Raw genomic sequence first — 22,114 nt, forward strand, 5'->3', positions numbered from 1 at the left:
CAATGAGTTGGGATTGCCTAGACTTTTACGCTTTTCCAACTGCTCGTGCCATTGTGGAAGGTTCTCGGAAAGTTCAGGAACCAAAGAAACGCCAAGATGACTCTAACGGCTCTCTTTCTTGGCCATCGAGGAATGGTTCCCTAGACCTTCTCCTCCCTCTCTCGCAGATTTTTCTCCAGGATCCTCCGTCGAGGAAAGATCACTCAGACAACCCCACTTCCTGAGGTTCCATCAGGAACTTGTCCGCTTCTACGGCATGTCGCCCTGCAGACTGCCAGAGCCACTCTCAGGAAGAGAGGTTTTTCAAAGGAGGGTTGTAAGGCGCACAGTGCCATCTGGGAAGAAAGTCTTCGATGCAGTATGCCCAGGCTACAGATGGAATCAGTTTAGGAGCCTGGTGCATAGACATGGAGTTTCGTCTTCTAAAACCTCTCAACCAAATAGCTAAGTTCTTTACATCTCTTTTACATGAGAAAGGATTGTCTTTGACACGATTAAGGTACTTGAACAGTGCTGTTTTGCATAAGGACAGAGGTCTAAGACATTCTCGACAATCAGGATCTAAATAGATGACGTAAGTCTTTTAATACCTGAAGACGAAAGTTCCTAAACAACAGTATGTGGAATTTTGGACATCGTTTAAAAATGGACGGTTCAGATCAATTCGAGCCTTAAATGCATCGCTGAGAAACTTGACTAAGAAAACTATTTTTCTAGTAACATCAAAGAATAAACAGAGGGTGAGTGGAGGTTCATGCCTGGACAAAACTATTGGTTTCTCTCAAGGAAAAGCTTGCTTGTTCTTCCCTCGTGAAATTTAGTTAAGAACGAAGATGCGCCCAGACCATGGTAATACGAGGTCTTTCAGCATTAAGAGCCTTCAGATCTTGTGGGAGTACAAGAGAACAAGAGAGATTGTTGTGCCCGTGAGAGCCTTAAAGTTCTATATTCACCTAACAAAAGGTATCAGGGGCTCTGGAGAACTTGTGGTGTTCTATGAGAAACCCGTCAAGATCTGCTTTCTCTAAGAATGCTCTGCTTTCTTCAAGAGAAGTTATTTGCAGCTCATGAATCTGTCAGACTCAGACACGTAGAACTCTGGAAAGAGAGCACATGAGATAAGAGCTGTAGCTACTTTTTGCCGCACAACCTCGGTGCAAAAGATTGTGAATTTACATTTTGGCGTATGTGTGTCGATTCGCATCGTGACATTTGTCAGGGGAATTGAAGACTGATTTTACAATGGTACCTTAGGCCTTTTAGGTAGTTACTGACACGGTGGTGGTGAGGGAGAAGAGGGCAACTCTATCCGACTAAATATTTTCTCCTTGAAGTTGGAAATTGAGTTTAAGGCGCTGCTTGTAGGTACTATGTTGTTATTTAGAGTACCTACAATCTTTTAATTTTCTGGTTGAAAGTTTTTAATTTTATATTTTGGTGATAGAGGTGATCCCTTATTGTTAATTTGGTTCTGCGCCCAGAGCAAGGGCATACTAAGTCTTGTCCGTCACGGCGTTGTCCTCTACGGGCATAGTACTAACAGATTGTATCTGACAACTGGATCCTTATATCTCTGTCGATACACCGAGGGATGCGGTGACTACAGAGGCAGTAACCGCTTGAGTCAGCAACTGGCGTATGGAACTAAAATCTGGTGTTTTTGATTTTCAATGAATATATGTGGCTGACATGATCCCACCTCTAAAGGTGCCAATTAGCCATATGTAATCATTGTGTCCAGAGAAAAATGATATTTTTAAGATAAATAAGGTTTTACTCTACACTTACCTGGTAGTTACGTGATAAACCCATCACCTCCCTCTCTTCAAGTGGGCTTAAAACTTAATGGTTCTAGAACATTGCTGGGATAGTTCCGTTACCATAGAGGGCAGGAGGGATCACCTAGGTGTTTTTAGCGCCAGCGAAAATTTGCAATACCTGCCGCGCACAGTACTACAGCTATGTAACTACTATAAAAGTATAAAACCCATTTTATCATAAAAATATCATATTCATAAAATTATGAAGAATACACACCTTGTGCCCAGGTTGTGGCACTGCAACCAGCATGCAAGCTCATCATGGTGCACGATTTAACATTACCATAACAACTCTTCGTAATTTGCTGTTACATCAAGGTAAAGATACGCATCACTATTAAGCGCAGGCAACATGTATAATATAAACTATAGCATACCTTTATATGGAGAAGAGGTACTTCCAAATGAAAACAAGAGGAGCTACATTCCTTTCCTCCAAGTCACAACACCGCCCAACATGCTTAATTGACTACTTGACTTGGTTGAACTTATGCACTTACGTACACACACTGAATATATAGTCTCACCTGAGTGGTTAATTCAACTATTGATGTTGAAACCACCCAGATTTCAAGTCCACCAATTATAAAGGGTATTGTCCTTAATTCAAAAGAAGGATTTCCGTCATTACAGAGTAAACCCCCTGTATTCGTGGTGGTTGCGCACCACACACCCCCACGAATAGCTAAAATCCGTGAATACTTAAAACCCTTCTAAAAACATTTAGAACTGTCTATTTTGATAGTTCAAACGCAAAAAAAAAAACTAAAAATGCCTATACAGGTACAGTATTATCCTACTTACGATGGGGTTCGGTTCTAAAAAACCCATCTAGCCTGCCACTGTCTCGTCTCTACTGTGCGGTTCAAATAACAGCACAGTTCCCCTTCTTTTGTTCATTCAGACTTATTCTTCGTAAAGTCTAATTCTGGAGGTTCATGCAGATTGACTTATGATAATTCAATACAAAGAGAAATTGAATAACAAACAAGAATTAGCTTTGCCTACACTATGGTATATCGTATACATATACGGTAGCCTAGCCTACATCATACTGTACTCTGTCTTCACATATTAATATCATATTATACAAACATCAACATAATGAATACTGTACATATAGTATGGCCAGCCGGTAAGGGTTAACCAAAAATATATTGATGTATGGTAGCATTTGCATGAAGTTTGAAGTTGGGATATAGTTTAAGTAAGATATAATGCAAGTAGGGTCTGTTCAAAGAGAATGATTTTAAACCAATGGAAAATAGAAAATCTCATAAAAAGTTGCCTATTTTTCATTATTTGTAACAATTGTCATAAATAGTAATAAATGTATCATTTACTTGTGCAAAAAGAGTTTACAAATCTCTGTTTTAGTTTTTTAATATTTTTGTACACAAACTAAGGATATTTCCATTCTGTACTAACTCAACACATCAATGTGACTAATATAATTCTTTTTTAATTTTATAGATGTAACAACAAAATTAAATATTTAGCTTGAAACAAGGAGAAAAATCCAGCATAGTATCATGAACAGAAGTTTAATGCCAGTGATAAAGGGAATTATTATTGCAGTCAGAAGTAGTAAGCCTGAATTGAGTGTGTTTAAAACAGATGAATTTTGGACCCCACAAAAATCTCAAAGGATGAAGTGTTATTTGAATGGGAATTTGTTTAGGTTTGTCGCTTCTTTCCTGTCCCTGGGAAATTTCAACATTTTCATCAAGGTTAAGTGGAATATGATGCATTTTAGCTTTGCATGATATTACGGAAGAGATAGCGTATAGTTTTGTTGTAATTTAATCTTCTTAGTAAAAAAAAATTTCATTGTATTTGTTTTCCTTTAACAGGTTCTAGCAGTTGTTGTGAGGACTGGATTTAGTACGGCTAAAGGCGAATTAGTGCGGTCTATTTTATATCCCAGACCATTGGATTTCAAATTCTACAAAGATTCAATGAAATTTATTGGCTTCATGTTTTTGATCGCAACAATAGGAATGTCATACTCTGTGTATGTGTACATTATGCATAAGGTTAGTGAAAATTGGTTGTTTCATCGCAACTCCGTTAATTGTATGTGGCCTCAGTGTCCTAGAATCAACAGTTTTGTGCCTGATAGTAACAGTAATATCATTGTCTAATGAGGCATATGAACCACCTAGAACCTTGGGTACCCATCGTTTATTGATTTCTGCTTGTTTCTCTGGAGAATTTTTCATTTAATTCATTTTAAATAAATAACAAAAGGATGGTTTCTACACCTGAGAATGTATTTACTGTATCCCCAGCATCAAAGATGCTCAGACCTTGAAGATGCAACCCAATCTTGACCAGCAAAACTTGTGAAAAATATAAACATAAAAAAAGTTGGCAACACTTATTGAGTTAATGGCTTTGTTCTGGTTGATGCACTGTTTGCATTTGACTGTCTCAATACATTGAGTACCACGACTTCTACTGGTAGAGAATATTGATTATTGTAGCTTTTTCAGTCCAATTTATTTAAGAATATTTTGTGTTAAGTCTTTTGAAGTTCACTGATTTTAATATGCTCTTCTGAAGTTCGCATACCACCAAACTGAAAGCTTGAATAGATTACCAACTAACCTATGCAGTGTCAACTGCCTAGTCGTCTTGGATCAGAAATTTTCTTGTACAACAATGTCATTGTGTGTAAATGGATGGGGTTACAACTGATGCAATATTTTAAGATTTTGATGGTATTGGATGTAGGCTTAGGCAGAATTTTTTTTAAAGTCAGATAAAGGAGAAATTAAACACCACAATAGGAAATATTAGAAGAATGGAATAACATTTTATTTTGCAGCCATACTGTAAAAATACCACATGAACCTGATATCCCAAGTAGAAAATAAAAATAGTATAAAAATTAGAATCCACACAATAGAGGTACTACAAAAAAGAAAAAAACATTTTAATCTTCAAATCTTGAAAAATATTTTGCTCGTTTTTACAGTTTTAAGAAAAGTCACGTATGAATTTCTGAAAAACCCCTTGTAAATAACCTACTTATTAAAAATATTACAAAATTTGTACTTTGATTAGGATAGTCTTGCTATGCTGTGATTTCCTGGTAAACCATTATGGCAAAGCAATTGAACTATTGTCAGTTAAAAAATGTCCCCTTGTCATTTGAGAAGAGTGAAAATACTTACAGTATTTAAGTTACTATTGTACTCATATGTTAACTTATCTACCATGATCTGCTGACACAGAAATGAATCTTTATCACTACATATATTTTTTATTATATTGTACTTTTATTTATTTACTACATTCACTAAGTATAGTTAATACACTTTATTCAGAGGTCATATACAGGAGTTATGATTACTGATTAGCAAAGATAACCTTTCTCTAGGGTTATGATAGGCCTGTAAAAAAAAAACAGATTTCAACTTCTAGTATGCATGATAAATTTCAAGATTTCAGGGAAAAAAAAAAAGTGTCCTCCGCACTGAGAAATGTTGTTACAAGTGTTTTTTCCTCTGTTTTGCCAGCTTCATGGGTAGGGGGAACTGTAAGCAGTTTGACAATTATTATTTACTCTGAGAGGAGTAATATTCCAGTAAATTTTTCAAGATTTTATATTTAGGTCTACTTTTGCTCAAGTTTTAGTACCCATTTTTAGTGTTGAGTGCTTATGCAGAGTAGATCATGAGTGATTATCCAGTTAGCGCTGGATAACTGGGAGTGCTGTTCAGGACATTTCTGCTTTGCCTGCACTGGGAGCCTTTGTTTCCAGTGTCAGCAACAAAGTCATCTTCCTCTCTGATAGCAGTCAAGGAACACATGTATTCAGCCACATGATGTGCTCATGTCAAGGGAGGGTTCATATCTATCTGACTTCAGTGAGACCTTGTTCTGTTACACTCAAGGCAGTTCCTCACTGACATGTCATCCACCTGCTGTAGGGGACAATAGCAATGCTTGCACCAGCTTCGTTCTGTCCACTCTCAATCACCTTCACACAGACAATTCAGCAAGATAGCGCTGTTTCTCTGTGAGTTCCTAGTCATGTCTACCTTTCACAAATGGTTTTTTTGATCCACCATTACATTTCTGGTGGACAGAGCTAAGTCATTAGATAATACTACAAAAGCTAGAAGGGTTATGGTTTTCCTTGGCAGATCATATATTCTTTACATTAAGATGGTCGCCTAATCTCTGGATAATGTGACGATAAAGATGAAGGATGTGGTGTCAAGATCTGATCTCCTTCTATCATGGTTATCAAAAACATAGGGCTCTCTTACCAATTGGAAACATTAGGGTAACTGATGATCCAGTTTGTGCATGCACCAGTAAAATACCATTCTACTTCTGTCTGTTAGACAGAAGCCTTGAGTATGGGGACATTCGAGATGAATGTTGGTACATACATGGTTGGTGGGTTTGTAAAAAACACTTGTTTTATATTTTAAAACTTAGTATTTTCTTTTTTTATTTTATTCATGTAAAGTTGCAAATACCAATACAGTAAATCTTCATAGATATAATGGGGCTAGTGTCCTATCATCTCCTCAGTTGACTGTGCAGGTGCACAGGTTTGCAGTAGTACACTCAGCACAGCGGCACACTCAGCACAGCAGTCAACTAGGCTGCCGATCTCCATTGGCGTAAAAGTGGTGCATGGGTTTGCAGCACACTCAGCACAGCACAACCAAACACACCCAGGATGATGGATGTGACAGACAATTTTGGCTTCGCACCCATGGTCTATGTTGGTGCTTGCAAATTTCCCGCTGCTTTTGCCTGATTCAAGGGGATATTAATGAAAATTTCAAACAGAGTTCCGACAACGTGTGTTTGGTTCCTACTCAGTCAAGAAGCTATGTCTAGGAGCTCCATTTCTTTTGACTTGATATAGGTAAACTCCTCTTATGAGTAGTGGGAGATGTAAGCAGTAGTTGCTGCTGCTGTAATTACCAGTTGATTAACAACCCAAAGAGAGTATTATGTGGATCTTATGGCAGTTTCAGGAGTCTCAGTGCCCAAATAGGCACTCCTTTGATAGCGATGACACCAAGGTAGTGTCATGGTTACACTATCCTCCTCCAAAGACTTTTCATTCTTCAGAACATTGATCAGGGCAGCAGTCTCCTACACTTCCTTTCTTGTGACTTAGGCACAGTTCTTTTTAGACTTTCAAGAGTCTCAAGGTCCAAGATAGACACTCCTCGGTATGACAGAATGAACCACAGTAGTGCCATGGTCAGCAAAAGGTCCTGGTGTCCTTTCATCTGCTCTATTGCAGTGCAAGTACATGAGCAGACAGAAGAACGTTCAGTGCAGTGGCCAACCATACATATCAAGCAAGATGGATGTCATTACAACATTTATTCATTGAAGTCAGGAGATAAGGACAGTTGACCTTGGCACCTGACTTCCAGATTTGTCTCACCTCTGAAGAAGCTTCTGACCACAGTCCTTCTTCTCAACTGACCAAAGCACAGCTGTTCTGTTCTGTCTTCTCGCACCTTGAACGAAGTACATATATTTGGTACCCATTTACATTCAGAAGCTTTATGCCTTCATCATTCTACTGTTTGAAAGTGTTCAGGAGACCGGATCATTCCACTTCTATGGTCCTGTAGTGCCAATCACAGTATGACGTCTATGTTGCCTCTGTAAATACTAGGCTTTCAACCCAACGCTAACGACTTGTTTGTTACCTTTGAGTTGGTCAAGAAATGGTGTCCAAATTGTCATTTCTCTGACTAGTGAGATGATCAAATGGAGCATACCCGGCAACTGCTGGTGAACATCAGTACGTTTCAGATCAGATCTTTTGAGGCCAGGGGCATCAATCTGCCCAACGCATTCAGGAAGAACCTGTTGGCTGGGTATTAGGATGGAATGTAATCATGTAGATCACATTCACCTCCTTTTACCTTACACATTGCCCATAGGTACTTGACTCCTTTACAGGCTGCTCGAGGAGCAAGAGCCCGTGCTGGTACAAGGCCAGCTAAATCTAAAACAACATTGACTCCTTTTCCTTGGATCCTATGGTGGATGCTCAACAAGTCATTTAGTTCACCCAACTCTTGAGGGACAGGTTGCATCTCACCTAAGGTTTGTGGCTACTAGGAGAAGGTGTGTGTGTGTGGGACTGGCCTCCTCCCTTTCTCCTGTCTTCTTTCCTCTTCCAGTTGGCAGAGTAACAGTGAATAAGCCATCACATGATGGACTGACGTGCATGCAGGTGATCTAGATGACTGAGTATCGTATCTGTAATCTAACTACTTGAATAGTAGATTCAAATCCTTCCTTCTCTCTAGCAAGGAGAGAAAGTGACTGAATATGAGCAAACCAGTTGATTATTCGTAGCTTTGTATCTCTAACACTGGGGTTCATCCAAACCTTTTCGAATCAAGGATATTATATTCCTTTAATTCGAACTGCCCAGAAGTCTGATGATTGAACATCTCTTGTTCAATAGATCGGAGGCATGGTCTCCTTCCTTTGCTCTTTCATGACCAGGAAGAGAGTACCCAGGTGAGCCTAACTACTAGTCAAGTTCACAGAGATTTACCCAATCCTCCCCTCCAAAAAGTAAGTCTCCCATATGTAAAGACCGAGGGTTTTGTATTCGTGTAGGAACAAATGACAAATTTGTAAAGAAATTGTATTTTTCCTAACATACAAACCTGAGGTCTTTACATTAAGGGCCCACCTCTTATCACCCCTCATTCTCTTACCAGGACCAAAAGGCAAACTGTGTAGAACTGAATGTATACAGACTGGATGGGTGGTACTTCCACCCCTACCATCAGTAACTGTTACCATAACCAACCTTGCAAAAGTTTAGTGGCTAGATTTCCAGATCACTGAAAGTTAATCCCATATGTAAAAACCGAGGGTTTGTATGTTAGGAAAAATACAAATTGCTTATAAGGCTTACAGCTACTTATAAAAACTAGATTCAATTCTCCCCCTACATTCAAACAGCCATTTTGTCTCATACACTGTTGAAGCTGTCCTGTTTTCTTTTTTCAGATAGGGAAGACTGGGAATTCACAAGTAGAGTTAAATGTTTTCAGATAGGGAAGACTGGGAATTCACAAGTAGAGTTAAATGCTGTACAGTACTTATATATTTAAATATGCCTTGAAAAAAATACCAAATTATAAATGCAATCAACAGTGATAAAATATTCTCTTATAAATGTATATGTTACGATGATTTACTAATTTTCAAATATTAATAATATTGTAAACACAGCAAAATATTGATAAAATGTTATTTCACTTATAGAATTCATTCATACTGTATTATACTGATCTGTTATCATCGTAATATGTATAAAAAATTGATCGTCCCGACATTTGTGATGTTTGCGTTCTGAGAATCAGCTGATTGAGGCTCACATTTAGTTCTGAGAATCAGCTGATTAAGGCTCACTACTACCGAAAGAATTAGGAAAATAATTTTTTAGTTGCTTAAAGAGATGAATGTATGAATGGAATTATTATTTTTAATTTTGTACATAAAAGTTTATGATTCAGTAATTCACATTTCATTAAGAGAGAAAGAGAGAGAACTGGTGTTTACAAATGAAGTCTCAGCACAGCAGCTGGGGACGGGACTTGATATGACAAGCTGGGGAGGTGAGTATAACCTTGTGTTGCTTACATATGAAATTCGGATTTTGAATATTTTTACGGTAATCGGAGATGAAGCATCAGCAGTGATAAAATATTCTCTTGTGTACTGTTATAAAATGTGTGATAATAATAGAGTCAACTAAACTTGTAAAGAAGTACAGTTCAGTGAATCAGAGAAATAAAAACAGTTAGTGTCAGGACGGTTGTTTTTTTTTTATACATATTATGATGATAATACATACACTATAAATGGATTCTGTAAGTTAAATGACATTTTATTGATATTTTTGTTTTTTCATTAAAGGATATGTATGCTGAGAGAGAGAGAGAGAGAGTGTGTTTGAACTGTTGTAAGAAAATTACTATATCTTACCATATTTTCAATGAAATATGAAACTGGGTATCTGTTTAGTGTTTAACAGCTCTGCTCCTAACACAAACAGTGTTTTGTACTCGCAACTGTGTTTGTAGAGTGAGCTCTTAGGAACCAATCAAACTAGATGATGTGCTGGCATGTTGCTGGCTTAATCTATTCTTCAGAGGCGATCTCAGGGGTGTTCCCTTTATGCTACTGCGTCTTTTCCAGTTTTGAAGCTGCTTAGATCTGGGTTAGGACATGCTTGTAGTATACTTTTTTTTTTTTGCCTTAATCTGTTCAGCTTGCAGGTTTCTAGTTCTTGGACCAAGGAAGTGAAGTCTCCGCTATTGGAAAGGTAATTTGGCCTAATTGTGAGATGAAATTTGATTTCGGTATTTTGTTCCAGCACTACAGCTTGATTACTGGAAGGTACTCCATACATACATACATACATACAATCATATATATACCATAACATGTCTTCATTTCCTTTAAAACCTTCTAGAGAAGGTTGTCCTGAAGCTTAGTGGAGTTATAAATGTTTTTGCCTCATTATTTATGAATGTTCATTTTTAGCACAAGGTATTAACCTCTTAGTCCTTTCACAGGCAGGACTTTTTTCACTGAACCAATAATGAGCAGTAACTCCGCTTTCATCTTATCATAGCTGTTAGAGAAATCTCATATTGAATTTTGTGTATAATGAAGACACTACTGGAGGTGGTGAGGCTGCGGGGCTTCTCACCCAGGCAATGGAGTCACTCAGTAATTCTATTTGAGATAGAAACTTTTTCCCCAATTCTAATGATAGAGTCCTTTTTCCTGTATGATCCTCTGGATGTCTCGCTGCAAGGACCCCACCCTGTTTGGTTCCAACATCTGTGACAGTACTACCAGCAAGGATCACACATCAGGCAGGGAAATTGCTGAGAAACTTTTTCTCCCCTTTAAAAAGCTTTCTTAGCTCCCATAAACCCCAGCCAGCACTAACCCACCATCCTTATTAAATGTATAGTCAAATAACTTTAATAGTAAAGTAGATCTATCTAGTCAATGATAATTTCTACAGGATAAAATTAATTATTTGGTTACTTACTCAATGTTAAAATTGGAAACCCACTCCAACCTCCCCACGTCTTAGTGGGTAGTCACAAAGAAATACATGCAAACATAACATTACAGCCATCTGGTGGAAACAGATGACTACAGTGACAGTTCTCACTGCTAGCTGCTTATTTGATTTTTAAATGTCAATCGCACCAAATGGCGCGAAGATAAAGCTAACTTTAACAGTAGGTAAATATCCAAATAATTTATTTTATCATGAAAATTATCATTTTGTTATAAACAGAATAGAGGAAATCAGCACTAATGGACATGATTTAGGTTTGCATACTGTAAACAGTATCATTTTTGTTCAGAATAAGGAAAGGTCTGAAGATAAACCCAAACTTGGTAATTTTGTTTTAATTTACATAACTTACATATTAAATATTTATATAACCTGCATATTACAGAACATAAAAATAAAATTGACAAAATTATGAAAATGATGTACTAAAAAATGAGTTATAAAAAAAGTCCATTCTGAATAACATTTTAGTTAATGAATCCTTCAAAGTGTTAGTACTCTAGACCATCAATTCCATCATTGAGTTACAGTAGGCTTATTATCAGGAGTTACAGAGGGCCCAAATAAAGGAGGTAATGGCAAGGAAATGAAAGTACTTATGGGATGTGGGTTGTTGTCATGGGAGTAGCTTTCGAGAAGAATCCCGTTGGTGTAATATGCTTTGAAGCTTTTCTTTTTCTCTTCATAAATTTCACTGTAGCACTTTAAAAGTTCATTCATTTTCCATTCCACTTTTGTGAACTGTTCAACATGCAGCCAACCCCTGCACAGTGAAGTTCATTAAAACAGCTTCAATTCCTTCCTCTTCTTCCTCTTCCCAGTGCTGCTATGCTTCCACTCTATTAAATCTTTGTTAGCTAGCTCTCCCTCTACATATTCCACTAATTATTCAATGTCTTCCACTTCAACTTCTAAATAAGCACATTAGCAAGTTCCACATTTTTTGTGCTAGTACAGTTCTTCATTGGATGGGTGGGTAGAGTGCCTTTGCTACACACCTGCCGGCCCGCGTCTGACTCCTCCTGACCGCCACTGAATAATTAGAGGAATTTATTTCTGGTGATACAAATTCATTTCTATCATAATGGTTCGATTCCACAAGCTGTGTAGGTCCCGTTGCTAGGTAACCAGTTGGTTCTTGGCCATGTAAAATAAATCTGCTCCTTAGCTGTTATTCAGCTCAGTGGTCTGGTTAAACTACGATATACTTTTGTGCTAGTACAGTATCTCGTATAGCTGAACGAGCAAGTCATTGTGGAAGAAATACCACAATACTTGTAATTGAAATTTCATTTACACAGAAGAGAAGAACCATGTATGGAATTTGTTTAGACAGATATGCTGTGATAGTAAACATCTTACATTTGGCTACCACAAAGTCATAAGCAGACATTTATAGAAAATTATTGATGAATACAAAAAACTTTACAGTATTGTATGAGGCTTTTGAGTACAGAAAAGGAATCCCTGTAGTTGAATCAGTATTGTCTGTTACATTCAATTAGGTTTGATGGAGCTATGCTATGCCCTGATTGGTTAGCCCAGGCTGGAGAAAAGAATACACTAAATTATCTTTTAGCTCCCTGCTGAATTTGGGAGGGAGAAGGCTGGGCAGCCCATGAGTCTTAAATATAGAAAGGAAGTCCCAGGCCATGGTGTTCCAAACTTGGCCATGCTTCAAATATATTCATAAAAAGTCATTCCTGGTTACGAAGGATACCTCCAGATTGTGGTTGTGCTTTCACAGATTCAGGATTCGATACAGCCAGGGATTATAACAAGGTGAGAAACTAGTTTATGCAGCTGTAGCCACCAGGAGGGTTCATTATAAGGAGGTCCTCTCCTTTTGCTGAGGGAGAAACCAGTTTATTACCAGGGCAGCTTTTTAAAAATCCCATTTCTTTCCTTGATTAGTAAGTCAGTCTATCATTTTTATAAATTTTTATTAAGATGTTCTATGTTATGGTGTTTTTCAACTTACAAAGGTTTCTGGAATTGAACTAATGTCAAGAATCTGGGAGTGCCTATATATATGTTGTATATGTATATATATATATATATATAATATATATATATATATATATATACATATATGTATGTATGTATGTATGTATGTCTGTTTATGTATGTATAGTATATATGTATGTATAGATAGATGTATATATATATATATATATATATATATATATATATATATATATGAGAGTATAAAAAGATATATAGAGTATATATTATATATATATATATTATATATATATATATATATTATATAGAGAGAGTATATATATATATATATATATATATATATATATATATATATATATATATATATATATTATATATATATATATATATGTTATATATATATATATATTATATAGTTAGTATATATATATATATATATATATATATATATATATATATATATATATATATATATATATACAGTAGTTGACCAACACCAATCAATGCCACTGGACCTGGAGGAGCCGTGATTGGCTAACAATAGGCTAGAATATGCAAAAACCCAGTAGCTAAGCACCTCATCTTAGAATTAAAAATATCCCAAATCACCATAAGTTGGTTAATAAAGAAAAGACATCAAAATACAGGTAGTGGCCTAAGTTATGATAACTGGACTTACAAAGTATTTCCTCGAAGCCACGATGGGAGTAGTACTAATAATTTATACAAAAATATTTTTTAGAAATATTTTTAGATTTCATGCACACAGAGACCAGCTTACAATAGACCAACTTCTTTTCCTCCAACTTTATTCCATCTGCATAAAAGTAAAAGAGACGACAAAGTATTCTTAGTAATGTTATGCCTGTAAATGCGCACAGCCATAAACAATCAGAATCGGAAATCGTTGTTTTGCTACTAACGTATCGGATAACAACTAGTTTTGCTTTGTATTTCAAATCCATCGCATTTGTCAAACAATTTCCACATTGTCACAGTTACAAATGACGTTATGCTGTACAAAAGGACTGATATATTTTTTACACTATACCCTTATCTACTTTGGAGAAAAAGATCGCGCAAAATGCATACGCTTCAGCAACTTTAAGCTGCAAGTTGTAGCTGAAGCTGAGAAAAAACAAATGTTCAAACTAAATGACTACAATTATCGCATCGGCAAAATATGGATGAAACTTCCTGCACTGTGAAATAAATTGGAGAGAGTGTTTTTAATCAAAACTACTGGGCATGAAAGAATACAAATTACTGCTGTTTTCACGCCTAATAAAAGATAGCTACGTAAAGCTTCCGGGATATGATGAACCAAGAGAAAAATAGCTTGAATGAACTCAAATTTTTTTACACAAAACAAACATCCCTAAACAGCCAGCCGCATTCCCGCAAACATCATATACAACGTAAAAATAGCTAAATTAATTTCACAACGAGACGTATTTTAAAGCTGAGGCTTCAACTCTAAAACACTTCAGAGCAAGGCAATGTCTTGTCCTGGGCCAAATAAAGTATCTGCATTCATTTACGCTACTGTAGCAAGAAAAAGCACACTGAAAATGGAGTTAAATGCGCAAATAAACATCAAGTATCGATTCTCAAACAAAACATTGATTGCAATTTATAATACAAAAAGCACATACAGAATATACATGTAATTGGATACAATGTAGTAAAAGATAACTTTTAAAAGATCCATGAAAAGACATCTGTAAGTATGTGTTGATGTTTGTGTATAATACCATTATGTGAATAGAGTTCAGAGCATGTGGTGGCTAGGTTATCAGATATGTAGCCTATTCAATACACCACAGCGTGAGGCCAAAACAATAATAAATGTAAAAATGGAACGTTAAAGCATGCTCATACATAAACACCCCGCTTGTTGATGCAGCACAGCGCTAACAAATCGCCGGCCGGGAGCGAAAGAAGCATAGTGACCCGGGAATGGAAAATTAGTGTGGAAACATTTCTAAAAAATTACTCTAGCCGAAAATTTTGTGCCGGATTACTGATTGTTCCGGACTACTGACTTCGTCGATTAGTGATGGTCAACCCGTAATTATATATATACATACTCGGCTCGAGCTTCCACGACTACTTAACTTATTATCAACTAAAAATTTCTGCAACATATATGAAAATATATTATTTCCGAGGTAGAGTGAATTGGATATTAAAGGATGTTTGTAGCTTAATGCTTGTAAGGCGAATCATGGTGATGATGTACTCATTCATATTATGGCTACGCATACAAAACACACTACAAGCAGTTATTAGTATGCAGAGGTGGGTTGATATCGATTCTAATACAAATACTTGAGTTCGACGTGGTGATTTGTAGGTGAGGGTCAGTAATAACTTATACCTTCTCACTGATGACTTCGTGGCTAAGGCATCACTGTAGTACTGAGTTTCTTGTCCTTCGCTTGGTTCAAGCCCACGGACGACGTTTAACTTATTATCAACCCTTAAAAATTCCTTTTGGTAAAATATGATATGAAATATATTATCAGGTAGAGCTAATTGGATATTAAAGATTGTTTATCAAGTTATATGAATATGAGATGTGATAAAATTTATTCATATATATATATATATATATATATATATATATATATATATATATATATATATATATATATATATATATATATATATGAATAAAATTTACTTTATCACCATGACTATATACAAGACAGCCACATATATATATATATATATATATATATATATATATATATATATATATATATATATATATATATATATATATTGTGTATGTATACAGTATATATACATATATATATATATATATATTGTACATATATATATATATATATATATATATATCGTACATGATATATATATATATATTGTGTATGTATACATAGTATATATACATATATATATATATATAGAGAGTAGAGAGTATATATATATATATATATATATATATATATATATACTGTGTATATATATATAGTATATATATATATATACATATATATGTGTATATTGTGTATGTATACAGTAGACAATATATGTATATATATGTTGTATGTGTATATGTATGCATGTATGTATGTATATATGCATATACATACATATATATATATTGTGTATGTGTATACATATACATATATATGCATATACATACATACATACATACATACATACATACATATATATATTATTATTATATGAGTTATATATATATATATGTATATACAATACACACACATTTACAATGACAAATACAAATCTGGATGTTTATTTACAGTGAAGCAGTCATAAAGACCATTGTCAAACCTGATATTGTGACAATTGTTAACCTTCCAGCTCTTCCAGCAGCCATGACAGTTGGTACATATTATGCCCAAAGTCGATTAAGGAAGAAGGGCATATTTTGCATATCACCACCAAGGATAAATGTATCAGGCAAATTAAAATTAGTTTGTTTTGATAAGGTGAGTTTCAGATATATGTAATCTGCATTTTGTTTCTGACTATTAATGCACACATAATATATCATATTTTATCTCCTTAGAGTAAATATACTGCTATGTACTGTCAAAACAGAGCTTTTTATTTTGCCCATTCAGATCTTAATTGATGGTACTAGTACCTGTGTCTATGGAAAATGGTTGATAGCCCTATTATGTAGCACTCATAACACTATCAGGACTGCACTTTAACTGGTGATGGTCGGGAAGTATGGGGTAATGTGAGGCTGGAGCGAGTAAAATGCTCAGGTTCCTGTTAGTGAACATGTATCAAGTATCCGCATACTTCCCATCTTATTGTTGGCATATACCTTGTCACCCACTCACGGCCATACATCTCAATGGGTGATCCTTTTTGGATGTCAGAACGTCGAGGCAACAAAATGTGTAAGCTTCAGTATTATTTTAGTACTTCTTAATTCTAAGAGATTTTTGTGGGGCTTTAAGCAGCATTTAGGAAACAGATACTCACTTCAGTTTACACTAAGTAATATTATCACAGAAATGTGTCTGCTACCATTAACTTTACTTACGGTATTTACAACAGTAGCTATAGAATGATGGGGAATGTTCCATGGTTAGGGGTTAATTGTCGCATGAGCACCAGAAAGTGGATTATTAAGAGCTCTGATAACAAACTCCATCATTGTATGTGGTCTCTATTCAGTGTCTAGAATGTCCAGATACTTCACTTTATCTAGTAGCTATCACCGGAATGCAAAACTTCACTCATGTGTGCTTGGGACTCTCTCTGGTAACCATCAGCCGTGATACTTCACATTTGCTGTGTCTGGGCAAGTTATGTGTCCCAGACTTTTACTGCAGGATTGCTAATTTACATTGCTACTCATTTGAACTTTTTAAAATATTAATCATTTAGTGTCCCTCATTTTATTGAAAAGCACTAGATCTTTTTGGAATGTTTTGAGGATGCTTTAGGTTATATCTCTCATTGTGTATTTTTGGGTTTACAAATATCCTTTTATAAAAGATGATTCTTTAAGCCTAAGTGGACAGTGGTGCTGTATTTATGTAAGGTTATGTAAATATCTGTATGGCAATAATTACTACAGATTTGTTTGCTAGTCTCAAGCATAAGTATATCAGTTTACTGCTCTGTCCAGCAGACCAGACAATATGGAAAGTATAATTATAACTGCAGCATTTTTTGTCAAATAATTGCTGAGGCTTTAGTTCTTCCTCCATCTGTCTTCTATCATCAGACTGCTGCTGGTGCCAGCTGCTTAATCAGCCAGTTGCAGAACCTAGTGTCTATCTCATGATGGTTTAGTGATCCAAGCCAGAATGCTACAGCAATCTAATAACAGTGTTTTAAAGGACCATCAGGCAGCAAGTTTCAAAGCAGCTTCCATTGATAGTGAAATTAGCAGCAGTTCTTGACAAGTAGTTAACTCAGCTTCAGGTCTAACAAAAGGGTTCAATAGCAGACCATGCACACAACCATGACTTTGATAGTGCTGGTTCACAGGCCTAGGAGAGATGCAGAAGTAAGAGGTTTCAGGGTGATGTGACCACAAAGGACATTGACTGTGCCTGTGCGTATGACTTTAGGTGAGGCCCCAAGTAAGAAATAAGAGCAGAATGGCTTCAAAAACAGATGTATCAGACTAAGACTATGTCCAAGACAATGATTGTGAATGTATGTAGACTAAGGAACATAGTGGTATTGCTTTAGAGTTAGAGGTGTTTCAAGTAACCTTAGTGCGCACAACCACTCTCTGGCAGCAGTTGTTGCAAGTGAAAGAAACTTTTATTGTAGATTATTCTGCAACCGCAGAAGGTGAACAATGTCAGAGGTTTTCAGAATTCAGAAAAATCTGCGATTCCTATTCAGACTTGTCATCTGATCATTTTAACTTGGGACACCTATGACCTGATCAGTGACAAGTTGTTCCTTGCTAGTTTGGTAGATGTTAGACTCAGAGTTCTCTCTCTTCACCTTCCACAAGTGACTTTTCTTTAGCCACTTTGAGGGGTGGTAAGAAGCAGCATGATTCTTTTCTGGAGATTGTTGAGGGTCCAGTAACTCTGGACAAGAAATCCAGTAATTTTCCAGCAACTCTTCTAGTGTGGTGGCTGTTGATGCTAGCAAAATACATTTTAAGAGTGCAAGGATCATGATGGCTAAAACTTTAGAAGAACGGATGCTGAGATCAGCAACAATTCATCAGGATGGAGTTTCTTTTCTGAGAAGTTTTAAAAAGTTTGTGGTATTCTCCAGATTCACCATCAACAAAAACCTGAGAGGGAGAAAGAGAGAGATCAATTTAGCTTCTGGCTACCTAGCTATTCTTTAACATGCTGTGTTCAGTGGCTAAAGAAGACATTGTGCAGGATTTGCTGTGGAGAATGGAGATTAGAAGATCTTTGCTTGGTTATACAAAGTTTTATGACTGTGACCTCATTTCTTGACTTAAGGAGATTTGCTAACAGAAAATCTATAAGTTCAAGGCTGATCACACAGATATACCTCTTCAGAACAAAGGCTTTAATGTTCACACTTGAGTGTTTTCATTCTCACCTTCATCTGTGAACAGGTAGAGGCAGAGCAAAATGCTGTGAATGTTGAATAGTCATCACCTCCCCTTTCTTAAAACAAATTTCCCTTACATCCTGTCCAGCAGTATTCCAGAAAAACAACCAAAACTGTGTAATGTTCCAGGCTTTGGACAGTGATAGAGAAGCAGGCAGTGGAGAAATGTCAGGATGCATTGCAAGTCTTTCAGCCATATTTTCATAGTTTCCAAGGCAACAGGCATATGGAGACTTATCACTGACCTCAGCCCATAGAACAGTTTTTTATAGCAACTTCCTTCAGGGTAGAGACTGTAGACTCATTTTGCCATTCAGTGTGGAAAGGGGACTCATCACATCTCTGGACTTCATGAATGCATACTTTTACTCCCCATTTCACCCACAAAGGAAAGCATCTTTGTATTTTTAGGAATGTGAAAGTATTCTAATTTTAGGTGCCTTCTTTTGGTCTGGTTATTAATCTGTAAGTTCTTGAAAGGTTTTTAGCACAAGTCACAGCCTGGGTTGTCAGAAGAGGCAGATATTAGCAAGTTACCTTGATAATTAGTTAAGAGTTAGAGTACTTCGTATTCATTTGCATGTCAGCAAGTCTTTTGTTAGGGCCACTTAGGAATGACAGTAACCACAAGCATCACAAATTTGACCAACCTGAGAGGGTGCTTAGGTTACTTTTGGCAATAAGGAAGTTCAGACATGAGCCAAATACTCCTGGTTCCTTTGGATGTATCAAACAAAGGCAGGGGAGCTCATCTGTAGAATCATCAAGTAGTGGGAAATTTGTGATTTGGAGAGAAGAGGGAACACATCAACCTTTTAAAAAAGTCATCAGGTTGATGCTAGAAAACTTGACCACCTTAGCCTGTGAGAGAATTGGGAGGAACAAAGTCAAAGAATTTATGTCATTTGTCGTCATAGTTTCCATCTCCTTGCCAGGAAAGCAAAGTGTTGTAATTTATAAACACAGCTAAAAAGATGACTCTTGCTTCCAAGTGGACAGTGGTGCTGTGCATTTGCAAGGCTGTGTAACATCTGTATGGCACACTACTTATAGATCTGTTTGCCATGAATCTCAAGTACAAGCTATCAGTTTACTGCTCTGTCCAGCCAGACCAGACAATATGGAAAGTATTATTAGGGGCATATCAGCTTCGTGATGTGGATACATGCACCTTCCCTCTTATTGGCCTAAGAGAAGTTCTTGAAAAGCTGCAGCCATCCAAGAACTTGGAAGATGGGATTCTCAGCTGGCCTCAACAAGAATGTGTTTCTGACCAGCTTTCCCTTCTGATAGATAACTTGAGAACTCCAGCCTGGAAGAAACTCACACTCCAACCACACTTGCTGAGGTGGCACAGGAACATATATGTGCTGCATTTTCACACATGGAGACTATCCAGCAAAGCTTCAGACAGCAGCTGAAGCTATCTTAGACCTTGTTGACCCCTCTCCACTAACCCTTACCAGCCATTGGAACCCTTGTATGGAGCTATCAGTTTCTGCAATTAGGGGTTACAGGTCCAAAACAAGATTCAGTCAATTCTGATTGTGCAAGGTCTTTTCCATGTGCGATCGGAATGGTTTTCTAGCTCCTTAGATCTATGGATCAGGCCTACTCCTCAGTACAACAGCCTTAGTGTTCTCTTCTGCAATACCCTTCTTAGCACAAGGATGAAGACTAATTCTTGAAGATGGAAAGGGAGGTCATGGTCTTCAACAAGGTCAAGGTCTCCCCATTCCTTCCCATCCTCTTTCAGAGAGGTGAGAGAAATTAGCATAATGGTGAGACAACAACTTTTGGGGTGTTGTACACACTTCCTCCAGAGATACTCCGTGCCTCAAAGCATCAACCAAAGGGCATTCATCTACACTTCAAGAGGTTATGTTGGGTTTGGATCAAGTTGGACACTTAACCTAACTTAACCTACCCAACCCTTCCCATCCTCTCTCAGAGAGGTGAGAGGAATTAGCCTAATGATGAGACGACAGTTATCCCCTTGGGATCTTGTACACACTTCCCCTCCAGAGATACTCCGTGCCTCAAAGCATCAACTGAAGGGTACTCACCTACACTTCAAGAGATTAGATTGGGTTAGGATTAAGTTGGGTACTTAACCTAATTTAGCCTAACGTAACTAGTTCTGGTCTGACTTACCAGACCTGGATTTCAATATCTTGGAGCTACTTGTCTAATGGTATCAACCAGGAAGTAGTCTCCTGCTCTGCAAGGGACTAGGTTGGGTTAGGTTTGGTTGCAATATCCTGGGACTTCTTGTTTAATGGCATCAACCAGAAGGTAGTTGCTCATTCTTCAAAGGTCAACCTAGCCTAGCCTAAATTAAACCTAGCCTAGTCTGATGTAATCCACACCACAATAACCTGGATCTTCTTAGATCTCCAAGCCTCAGGATCCTAGGATAAGCATTCCATAGTGTTGTTAAGGAATTGTACCATGGTAGTTGCCTTAGTCAACAAGAGTGGGGACAACTAGTGTCCTATCATCTCCTCAATTGACATTGTGGGTGCACGGGTTTGCAGTAGTACACTCAACACAGCGGTCAACGAGACATATTACATTGGCGGTGCGGTTGCACAGGTTTGCAGTAGCACACTCAGCACAGTGGTCAATCAGACACACTCCAGGATGATGGATGTATGGATGTATGACTGACAAGTTCGGTTTCGCATCCATGATTCAAGTCTTGTGCTTACAACTTTCTGTCATTTTGTCTGATTCAACGGGAGATCAACAATACCTCCAAACTAAGTCCAACAACTCGTGTTTGGTTCTTACTCAGTCAAGAAGCAGTGTCCAGGAGCTCCATTTGTTTTGACTTGATGTAGTTACATTCCTCCTGTTACGAGTGGGAGATGCAAGTAGTAGCTGCTGCTGCTGTAATTACCAGTTGATCCACAACCCAAGGAGAGAATATTATGTAGATCTTAAGACAGTTTCAGGAGTCTCAGTGTCCAAATAGGTGCTCCTTTGATAGCAACAACACCAAGGTAGCTCCATGGTTACACTATCCTCCTCCAGAGACTGTTCATTCTTCAGAACGTTGATCAGGGCAGCAGTCTCCTACACTTCCTTTCTTGTGACTTAAGCACAGTTCTTTTTAGACTTTCAAGAATCT

The 22,114-nt window shown here is 37.0% G+C and overlaps 1 protein-coding gene across 1 annotated transcript in view; it reads left to right on the top strand.

The window, feature by feature from the left end:
* LOC136851590 (polyamine-transporting ATPase 13A2-like) overlaps positions 1-22,114 on the top strand; it is a 227,693-nt gene that overhangs the window by 79,723 nt on the left and 125,856 nt on the right. The window contains exons 10-11 of the mRNA XM_067125881.1: positions 3,674-3,870; positions 16,205-16,391. Coding sequence (XP_066981982.1) covers positions 3,674-3,870; positions 16,205-16,391 — 384 coding nt within the window. The remainder of the gene's footprint in view (positions 1-3,673; positions 3,871-16,204; positions 16,392-22,114) is intronic.

Source organism: Macrobrachium rosenbergii, chromosome 3 (genome assembly GCF_040412425.1).
Source record: "Macrobrachium rosenbergii isolate ZJJX-2024 chromosome 3, ASM4041242v1, whole genome shotgun sequence".
In the NCBI taxonomy this organism is placed as follows: domain Eukaryota; kingdom Metazoa; phylum Arthropoda; class Malacostraca; order Decapoda; family Palaemonidae; genus Macrobrachium; species Macrobrachium rosenbergii.